Source organism: Herpailurus yagouaroundi, unplaced genomic scaffold (assembly GCF_014898765.1).
Source record: "Herpailurus yagouaroundi ecotype Mexico unplaced genomic scaffold, PumYag 28, whole genome shotgun sequence".
NCBI classification, from domain to species: domain Eukaryota; kingdom Metazoa; phylum Chordata; class Mammalia; order Carnivora; family Felidae; genus Herpailurus; species Herpailurus yagouaroundi.
The window spans coordinates 5,053,146-5,064,146 of NW_024412376.1; the positions used below are offsets into that span (position 1 = coordinate 5,053,146).

The window sequence follows — 11,001 nt, forward strand, 5'->3', positions numbered from 1 at the left end:
CCCACCTCCCAGAAGCTGCTCGCCCCCTCCTCCAAGTGCAGGGTCAGGCACGTGAGGACAACTGTCCCAATACTGTTCTGAGCCCTCCCAGCAGCAGGCCCCGCAGGATCCTGACTCTAGGCGGGCTCTGAAAGGACGCAGGGCTCCCCCAACCCGGGCACAGGGTTCAGGAGCAAGCTTCTGGAGCCCGCCACGCCCACAGGCTCTGCGACAGGTGACCCTCTACGGAGCAGGTCCTACACTCACGATGGCCGGCGGAGGTCAGCCGGCCCAGGCCTGAGAGGATCAGCAGGACAGGCAGCATTGCGCGTCCTGCCGGCCTTGCCACGGTGATGGCGGTTGGCTGAGGAATGGCGGCCGCTCGCGCGCTGGGCCCTGAGCTCCGGGCCTGCAGGGAGCGGGGGCAGAGCCGGCGGCGCGGGCAGGGCAGGCAGCAGGGCGATGGGGGAGGGGTCGCTGCTGTTCCTCACGCCCCGCCCCGCCCGCCCCGCCCCTTCTGCTGACCTGCGGGCACAGCCGCAGCTCCAGGCGCCCACCCACCGCCCTCAGGGCTGTGGAGGCACAAGGCAGCCTGGCTTGGTGTACAAGTGGGTTTGGGCTTGGGCTTTATTTTCCAAATGCGGATATTTGAAACACATTTAGGGATTACATAAGGGTCATAAAGTGAAGTTTTCTCCTTTGGAAATGGACCATCTGCTGGTGAAGTGCTTGGCTGTATCAGTGGTCCACGTGATCATTTTCTGGCACAATGACTGAATTACTTTAGTGGAGAAAAACAAAATGGAAATTCACAATATGGTTAGTAGCAGACGGTTGCATGTTTTAACCGTGGCTACTGCGGTATTTCTATTTTAAGTCTCAGGTCGAAACAAACACACGTGCACACACATAAAGAGTGTAAAAAAATCGTATAAATAAATTCTTCTATCGTAGATAACTTTGTTTCTTAGAAAACCCTTTGGTTAAGGAAATTAAGTAAAAGTTAAATATGAAATGGTGTATGCAAGTGTTTTAATCCCTCATTATGGATTAGCAGTTTAAGTATCAGACCAAAACCAAAAAACAAATCACAACTGTGAAATCCTGTAAGAACAACTTTATTTTCCCATTATTTTATTTATTCCATTGTGAATAACTTGGCTTCTTGGAAAAATCTGTGGCTAGTAAAAGGTTAAATGTAAACATTTTCCCCATTGGTATGACATTCACACATGAAAACGGAATAACTTGGAAAGAAATTTCATTTTTTGGCTTAATATGCAAGTTGATGACTTGCATGATTTCAGTTTTGCCAGGACTTTTTTGCCAGACAATTCTCAAGTTGTCCTTCCATGGAATACTTCTGCTCACATTCCTTAAATACAATATTTATCCACAAAACAAATGATTTTCTCAATTTGTAAAAAGAAAAAAAAAATGTAACGGAGTATAGCCTTTTAAGAATATATATATATACCTTTTTCACATTTTTCCTAGAACTACTTTTAGTGTCTATTTATCAAGAAAATATTGGTACAGGTAACAAATGGTAACAAAAGGGATTTAACTTAAAAATAGCAATTTTGCATATTTCACTAAAGTACTTATAGCCTAAGCATTTAGTTTTATTGTGGTCCTTGGTGTAGACTGTATTCATTTAATGTGCTTGAATGTGTCTATGTACCTTAAAATTAGTATTTCATCTTTTTGTCAAATTATATAAAAAATGAGAGAATTAACATATCAAAATTATGTTGCTCTTAAAGTAAAATTTCTCCCTGATTGTCTATAACCTGATAAAACCAAAAGGGAAATATATACTTATTATCTAAATTCATTACTGTATTTGCATTGTTGGTATCAATTGCTAATTTTTCTGGGCATGATTCATAGGCATTCAAGTCATTTGAATTTAATTCAATAATTTTTATATGCTTATTACAAGCCTAAAACCAGGCAGATATCAAATTATGTGTGACACAGTCCCTATCTCCAAGTGCCTCAAAAACTAACAGAAAACTGAATGTGTATAAGAGATACCATAGCTAGAAATAAAAAATTCTTTGGGAATAAAGCTAATATAATTTTGTTTTCTTTACAGATATCAAGTGAACCTAGAGGTGGTTATAACAGTTGAGATGTGAGCCATATAGATTTGTATGGATGTTAGTGAAGTTTAGGACTTTATTCTTAAATATATCATCCAAGAGTTTTACTGAAAATAAATGATGGATTTTGTGTTAGAATGATAACTTGTAGGGGTTCCTGGGTGGCTTGGTTGGTTGAGCATCTGAATTTTGATTTCAGCTCAGGTCATGATCCCAGGGTTATGGGATCAAACCCTGAGTTGGGCTTGGTACTGAGCATGGAGCCTGCTTAAGATTCTCTCCCTTTCTCCCCCTCTCTGCTCCTCTCCCTTGTGCTCTCTCTCTCTCTCTCTCTCTCTCAAATAAAAAAAAATATAACTTGTAATAACTTGGGGATGGTAAGATTAAATAATGACAACTGGAAGCAATAGGTTCATTGAGGGGAATTTTTTTTGAAGGGAATTTTACATAGCTTAGGTCAAAAATGTTCTCAGCCTAGGATTAGAGTAGGAAGAAAAATAAAAGTAGTAAAAATACCAGAGAAATATTTAGGAAGAAAAATCAGTTTGCTGAATAATTTAATGTGGAAGTTGATGAAATTGTTGAGAAGACTAAGCCACTGGGATGAGAGGGGCACCAATTTTGTTTTTTATGGCCTTCTTTATAACTTTTAAGAAAATTACCTTCAGTTATCATTTTCTTTAATTTTTTTAATGCATGTTTATTTATTTGTTTATTTATCTATCTATTCAGAGAGAGAGACAGAGAGAGAGACAGAGTGTGAGCAGGGGAGGGGCAGAGAGAGAGGGAGACACAGAATCCGAAGCAGGATCCAGGCTCTGAGCTGTCAGCACAGAGCTCAAACTCACAGACTGCAAGATAATGACTGAGCCGAAGTTGGATGCTTAACCAACTGAACCACCCAGACGCCCCTCAGTTATCATTTTCTTAAGTTTTTGTTCAAATTCCAGTTAGTTAACATACAGTGTAACATTAGTTTCAGGTGTACAATAGTGTACACACAAGTGCACTCCTTAATCCGTATCATCTATTTCACCCATCCCCACCCATCTCCATTTTGGAAACTATTGCTTACAGTTAAGAGTTTGTTTCTTTTCTTTTAATGTTTATTTCTTTATTTTGAGAGGCGGGGAAGAGGGGCAGAGGACGGGAAAGAAAATCCCCAGCAGGATCCACGTTCAGCAGGGAGCCTGAGGTGGGGCTTTATCTCACAGACCTTGAGATCATGGCCTGAGCTGAAATCAAGAGTCACCCCAAAATTATGTTTCTTTGTTTGCCTCTCTCTCTTTTTCTCCTTCTGCTCATTTGTTTTGTTTCTTAAATTCCATGTATGAGTGAAATCATAAGGTATTTGTCTTTCTCAGACTGACTTATTTCACTTAGCATTATACTTCCTAGTTCCATCCACATCATTGCAAATGGCAAGATTTCATTTTTTATGGCTGAGTAGTATTCCGAGAGTGTGTGTGTGTGTGTGTGTGTGTGTGTGTGTGTGTGTGTAACACTTCTTATTTATCCACTAATCAGTTGATGGACACTTGGGCTCTTTCCATAGTTTGGCTATTGTAGATAATGCTGTTATAACATTGTGGTGCATGTGTGCCTTTGAATTCGTATTTTTGTCTCCTTTGGGTAAATACCTAATAGTGTAATTGCTGGATCATAGCATATTTCTATTTTTAACTTTTTGAGGAGCCTCCACACTATTTTCCAGAGTGGCTGCACCAATTTCCATTCCTACAAAGTGCAAGAGAGTTCACCTTTCTCCATATCCTATTGTTTATTGTGTTGTTAACTTTTGCCATTCTGACAGGTGTGATGTGATTTCTCATTATAGTTTTGATTTGCATTTTCCTTATGATCACTGATGTTGAACATCTTTTCATGTGTCCCTTGGCCACCTGTATGTCTTCTTTGAAAAAACATCCATTCATGGACTATTTGTTTTTTGGGTGTCAAGTTTGATAACATCTTTATAGATTTTTGATAGAAATCCTGTATCAGATATGTCATTTGCAAATATCTTCTCCCATTCCATAGGTTGCCTTTTGGTTTTGTTGATTGTTTCCTTCAATGTGGAGAAGGTTTTTATTTTGATGTAGTTGTGGGGGATAAGCTTAGGAATCCCCCAGGCTTACACCAATGGGTTAACCAGGCATAAAGAAATATAAAGCCATAGGATGCTCACACCCAAGTTTGGGTAAACAAGACAAGGCAAACAAGAATAGGGAGGTGCAAAGGCACCCCAGAATAGAGAAGAGGTGCAGAGCACTCAGAATAAAGAGGGAGGGGCAAAGGCCCAGAAATAAGGACACAAAGGTGCGCAATACATAGGTATATGAAATAAACAAGATTAGGTATTCAAGGTGGAAGCACCCCCAATTTAGTATTATAGCAAAAAGCTGCTTTCACAGGATGAAAAGACCGAGTTAGGTAAACAGGTAAATTGGCCTATAGACCACTGCGCTGCAGGTGGAGCTGCCCACAGTGGAGATTAAGAAAAGAAATGTGCCTTGTTCACTCTGAGGTTATTTCCCCTACCTACCTCATCCTCTAGGCTAGCTAAGATAAACAGAGGTGCTGCCTCATGTCTGCTGTAAACAACCTTCTGCCTGACTGCCCACTGTCAGGATTTTGCTTTGTATTAACCCAAACCCCTAACCCCAAATATCTTCAAGACCCCATTTCCCTCACACCCACAATTTAATGTTCACAGATTCATTGTCTCTTTGTGCGTCCATTGCCATGTGTGTAAGCCTTCTGATCCTAATAAAAACGGGGCAAGGACCCTTATTCAGGGCTCTTGTCTTTTCCTGGACATTAGCCATCTCCTGCTTTTCATCTTGCATCCCACTCTCTTGGTAGACAAGAGAGAACTTTAGACCAAGAGTCTATGACATGTAGTCACAGTAGTTTATTTTTACTTTTGTTTCCCTTGCGTCAGGAGACATATCTAGAAGACATTGTGATGATCAATGTGCTGATCTCAAAGTGGTTGCTGCCTGTGTTCTCCTCTAGGATTTTAATGATTTCCTGTCTCACACTTAGGTATTTAATACATTTTGGATTTATTTTTGAATATTTCATTTGTTCCATGTATTTTTTAAAATTTCTTCTTTGATTTTCCAGTTTACCAATTCATTATTTATGGCATGTTGTTTAACCTCCATGTATTTGTGGTCTTTTCAGATATTTCTTGTGGTTGACCTCTAGTTTCACAGTGTTGTAGTTGGAAAAGGTTCATGGTATGATTTCAATCTTTCTGTATTTGTTGGGACCTTTATTGTGACCTAATAATATGTGATGCATTCTGGAGAATGTTCCATGTGCCCTTGAAAATAATATATATTTTTCTATTTTAGGAAGGAATGTCCTGAATATATCTGTTTAGTCCATATGTTCCAGCGTGTCATTTAAAGCCATTATTTATTTGTCTATTTTCTGTTTAGATAATCTGTCCATTGATGTAAGTGGGGTGTTACAGTCACCTACTATTATTGTATTATTTTCAATGAGTTCCTTTATGTTTGTTATTCTTTAACATATTTGAATACTACCATGTTGGCAGTATTTATATTTATAATTGGAAGCATAAATATTTATAACTTTTAGATATTCTTATGGGATTTTCCCCTTTATGATTGTATAGTGCCCCTCTTGTCTCTTGTTACAGTCTTTTTTTTCAAATCTAGTTTTTCTGATGTAGGTATTGCTACTCTGGCTTTCTTTTGACATCCATTTGTGTTCTAAATGTTTCTCCATCCCCTCACTTTCCATCTTCAGGTGTCCTTAGATATAAAATGAATCTCTTGTAGGCAGCATATAGATGGGTCTTATTTTTTTATCCATTCTGACATCTTATATCTTCTGATTGACATCTTATATCTTCTGATATATCTTATATCATCTTATATCTTCTGATTTACATTCAAAGTAACTATTTGTAGATATGTATTTATTGCCATTTCACTACTTGTTTTGCCATGTTTCTGTATATTTTCTTGTCTTTGTTACTTTTAGTCTCTCCTTTCTACTCAAAGTGTCACCCTTTATATTTCTTGAAGGGTTGGTGTAGAGAAACTAGTAGAAGCATATCCCTACAAGAAATCATTAAATTACTGGGGAAGAAAATGAGAGTAAAAAAGGGAAAAAAAAGAATATACCTTTTGTGTATCTTTCCATGTTATGTGTTTCTTCATTTTCATTAATGCCTTATAATTTTCACAGTATAGGTCTTTTACCACCTTGGTCAAATGTATTCCTAGGTATTTTATTCTTTTGATACCATTATAAATGGAATTGTGTTCTTAATTTCTGATAGTAAGTAGAAGATCTGTGTGTGTGTGTGGTGTGTGTCTGTATTTTCATCCAAAATAAAACTTTGACATTTGGATCAAATGTAACTTATTGTTACTTTTTAGTTTATTTATTTAAATTCAAGTTAGTTAACATACAATACACTATTGGCTTCAGGAGTAGAACCCAGTGATTCATCACTTACGTAACACACCCAATGATCAACCCAACAGGTGCCCTCCTTAATGTCCATCACCCATTTGGCCCATTCCCCCCACCCGCCTTCCTCCAGCAACACTCAGTTTGTTCTCTGTATTTAAGAGTCTCATGGTTTGCTTCCCTTTCTGTTTTTATCTTATTGTTCCTTCCCTTCCCCTATGTTCAGCTGTTGTGTTTCTTAAATTCTTAAATTTCAGATGAGTGAAATCATATGATATGTGTCTTTGACTGACTTATTTTGCTTAGCATAATACACTCTAGTTCTGTCCACATTGTTGCAAATGGCAAGATTTCCTTCCTTTTGATCACCCACTAGCATTCCATTGTGTGTGTGTGTCTGTGTGTGTGTGTATGAATATATATATATATATATATATATATATATATATATATTTATCCATCAATGGACATTTGGGCCCTTTCCATACTTCGGCTATTTTCAATAGCCCTGCTATAAACATTGGGGAGCATGTGTCCCTTTGAGTCAGCATTTTTGTATCCTTTGAATAAATACCTAGTAGTGCAAATGCTGGGGCTAGGGTAGCTTTATTTTCAATTTTTTTGAAGAAACTTCATACTGTTTTCCAGGGTGGCTGCACAAGTTTGCATTCCCACCAACAGTGCAAAAGGGTTCCTCTTTCTCCACATTCTTGCCAATATCTGTTGTTTCCTGAGTTGTTAATTTTTGCCATTCTGACAGGTGTGAGGTGGTATCTCATTGAGGTTTTGATTTGTATTTCTCTGATGATGAGTGATGTTGAGCATCTTTTCATGTGTCTGTTAGAGCCATCTGGATGTCTTCTTTGGAAAAGTGTCCATTCATATCTTCTGCTCATTTCTTCACTGGATTATTTGTGTCTTGGGTGTTGAGTTTGACAAATTCTTCATAGATTTTGGATACAAACCCTTTATTTGATATGTCATTTGCAAATATCTTCTTCCATTTTGTTGGTTGCCTTTTAGTTTTGTTAATTGTTTCTTTTACTATGCAGAAGCTTTTTACCTTAATGAGGTCCCAATAATTCATTTTAGTTTTTATTTCCCTTGCCTCTAGAGACATGACCAATAAGAAGCTGCTATGGCTGACGTCAAATAGGTTGTTGCCTGTTTTATACTCCAGGATTATGATGGTTTCCTGTCTCACATTTAGGTCTTTCATCCATGTTGAATTTATTTTTGTGTATTGTGTAAGAAAGTGGTGCAGGTGTGTTCTTCTTCATGTCATTGTCCAGTTTTCCCAGCACCATTTGCTGAAGAGACTGTTTCCCCCCACCCCCACTGGATACTCTTTCATTCTTTGTGGCAGATTAGTTGGCTTTACATTTGTGGGCCCATTTCTGGGTTCTCTATTCTGTTCCATTGATCGTGTGTCTGTTTTTGTGCCAGTACATACTGTCTTGATGACAACAGCTGTGAAATAGAGCTTGAAGTCTGGAATTGTGATGCCTTCAGCTTTGATTTTCTTTTTCAACATTACTTTGGCAATTTGGCTTTTTTTCTGGTTCCATACAAATTTTAGGATTGTTTATTCTAGCTCAGTGCAAAATGTTGGTGTTATTTTGGTAGGGATTCCATTGAATATGCAGATTGCTTTCAGTAGTTTTGATATTTTAACAATATTTGTTCTCCCAATCTATGAACATGGAATTTTTTTCCATTTCTTTTTGTCATCTTCAATTTATTTCATAAGATTTCTGTAGTTCTCAGCATAGGAATCTTTTAACTCTTTGGTTAGGTTTATTCCTAGGTATCTTATGATTTTGGTACAATTGTAAATGGGATCAATTCCTTGATTTCTCTTTTTCTGATTCATTATTGGTGTGTAGAAATTAAAAACAATTTCTGTACATTGATTTTATATTCTATGACTTTGCTGAATTCTTGTATCAGTTCTATCAGTTTTTGGTGGAATCTTTTGAATTTGCCATGTAGAGGATCATGTCATCTGCAGAGTGAAAGTTTGACTTCTTCCTTGCCAATTTGTATGCCTTTCCTTTCTTTTTATTTTCTGATGGCTGAGGCCAAGACTTCCAGTACTATGTTGAACAACAGTGGTGAGAGTGTACATCCTTGGTGAGTTCCTGACCTTAGGGGGAAAGCTCTCAGTTTTTCCCCATTGAAGATGCTATTAGCTGTGGGTCTTTCATATATGGCCTTTATGATGTTGAGTTGTATTCCTTCTACCCCTACTTTCTTGAGGGTTTTTTTTTATCAAGAAACATGTCTATTTTGTCATATGTTTTTTCTGTATCTATTGAGCAGATCATATGGTTCTTATTCTTTCTTCTTTTAATGTGGTGTATCATGTTGATTGACTTGTGAATATTGAACCAAACCTGAATCCTAGGAATAAATCCCACTTGGTCATGCTGAGTAATTCTTTTAATGTACTGTTGAATTGGATTTGCTAATATCTTGAGAATTTTTGCATTCTGGTTCATAAAGGATATTCCCTACCATTCTCCTTTTAAGGGGGCTTATGTCTGGTTTTGGAATCAAGGTAATGCTACCTTCATGGAATGAGTTTGGGAACTTTCCTTCCATTTCTATTTTTTGGAATAGTTTGAGAAGAATAGGTATTAACTCTTCTTTAAATGTCTGGTAGAATTCCCCTGAAAACCATCTGGCCCTGGAATCTTATATGTTGTGTGATTTTTGATAACTGATTCAATTTCTTTGCTGGATAAGGGCCTGTTCAAATTTTCTATTTCTTCCTGTTTCAGTTATAGTAATGTGTGAGTTTCTAAGAATGTGTCCATTTCTTCCAGATTTCCCAACTTGTTGGCAATTGTGTGTGTGTGTGTGTGTGTGTGTGTGTACAATGGAATATTCATATTAAAATTGCAGCAATTGTTTTTGTAGATATAGACAAGGTAATTACAAAATGTATATGAAAATGCAAAAGATCTAGAATGTTTAAACCAATTTTGAAAAAGATGAGTAAAATGAACACTGTACTTGATGTTGTCTTACTAATAACTATAGTTACAAGACAGTATAGTACTGGCTGAAGATAGAGAACAGTTGAATGGAGTAAAGAACCTAGAAATAAATCTACATGAACATGCCAGATTGGTTTTTAACAAAATTTCTAAAGTATTGAATGGGAAAATTTTAGCCTTTTAAATAAATGATGCAACTACAATTTTTTTTTAGCATTAAATATAAAACTTTTATTCTGCCTGGGTTTACTTAAAGGCAAATAAATTCAAGTTATCTCTGTTGCAAAATTTGTCAGCAAAAACTAATGATCAACTTTGATTCATGTCTAATGAAGTTTTTGCAGGTAATCTAAACATGAGTGTTAAGAACAAATAAATTGACTTAGCATAACACTCTCCAGTTCCATCCACGTTGCTACAAAAGGCCATATTTCATTCTTTCTCATTGCCACGTAGTATTCCATTGTGTATATAAACCACAATTTCTTTATCCATTCATCAGTTGATGGACATTTAGGAGTGTTATGCTAAGTGAAACAAGTCATACAGAGAAAGACAGACACCACACGTCTCCACTCCCATGTGGATCCTGAGAAACCCAACAGAAAACCATGGGGGAAGGGAAGGAAAATAAAGCTAGGGAGGGAGGGAGCCAAACCACAAGAGACACCTTTTTTTTCAATGTATGAAATTTATTGTCAAATTGGTTTCCATACAACACCCAGTGCTCATCCCAAAAGGTACCCTCCTCAATACCCATCACCCGCCCTCCTCTCCCTCCCACCCCCCATCAACCCTCAGTTTGTTCTCAGTTTTTAAGAGTCTCCTATGCTCTGGCTCCCTCCCATTCCAACCTCTTTTTTTTACCTTCCCCTCCCCCATGGGTCCCCTCCAAGTCTCTCAGGATCCACACAAGAGCAAAAACACACGGTATCTGTCTCTCTCTGCATGGCCCACTTACCCAGCACAACACTCTCCAGTTCCATCCACGTTGCTACAAAGGGCCATATTTCATTCTTTCTCATTGCCACGTAGTACTCCATTGTGTATATAAACCACAATTTCTTTATCCATTCATCAGTTGATGGACATTTAGGCTCTTTCCATAATTTGGCTATTGTTGAGAGTGCTGCTATAAACATTGGGGAACAAGTGCCCCTATGCATCCGTACTCCTGTATCCCTTGGGTAAATTCTTAGCAGTGCTATTGCTGGGTCATAAGGTAGGTCTATTTTTAATTTCCTGAGGAACCTCCACACTGTTTTCCAGAGTGGCTGCACCAGTTTGCATTCCCACCAACAGTGCAAGAGGGTTCCCGTTTCTCCACATCCTCACCAGCATCTATAGTCTCCTGATTTGTTCATTTTGGCCACTCTGACTGGTGTGAGGTGATATCTGAGTATGGTTTTGATTTGTATTTCCCTGATGAGGAGCGACGTTGAGCATCTTTTCATGTG

General features: G+C 38.0%; 1 protein-coding gene across 1 annotated transcript in view; it reads right to left on the minus strand.

Moving 5' to 3' along the window:
• The window catches only part of LOC121039933 (A disintegrin and metallopeptidase domain 3-like), a 143,698-nt gene extending 143,394 nt beyond the window's left edge, over positions 1 to 304 (minus strand). The window contains exon 1 of the mRNA XM_040490388.1: positions 227 to 304. Coding sequence (XP_040346322.1) covers positions 227 to 304 — 78 coding nt within the window. The remainder of the gene's footprint in view (positions 1 to 226) is intronic.
• Between the last annotated feature and the right edge of the window lie 10,697 nt (positions 305 to 11,001).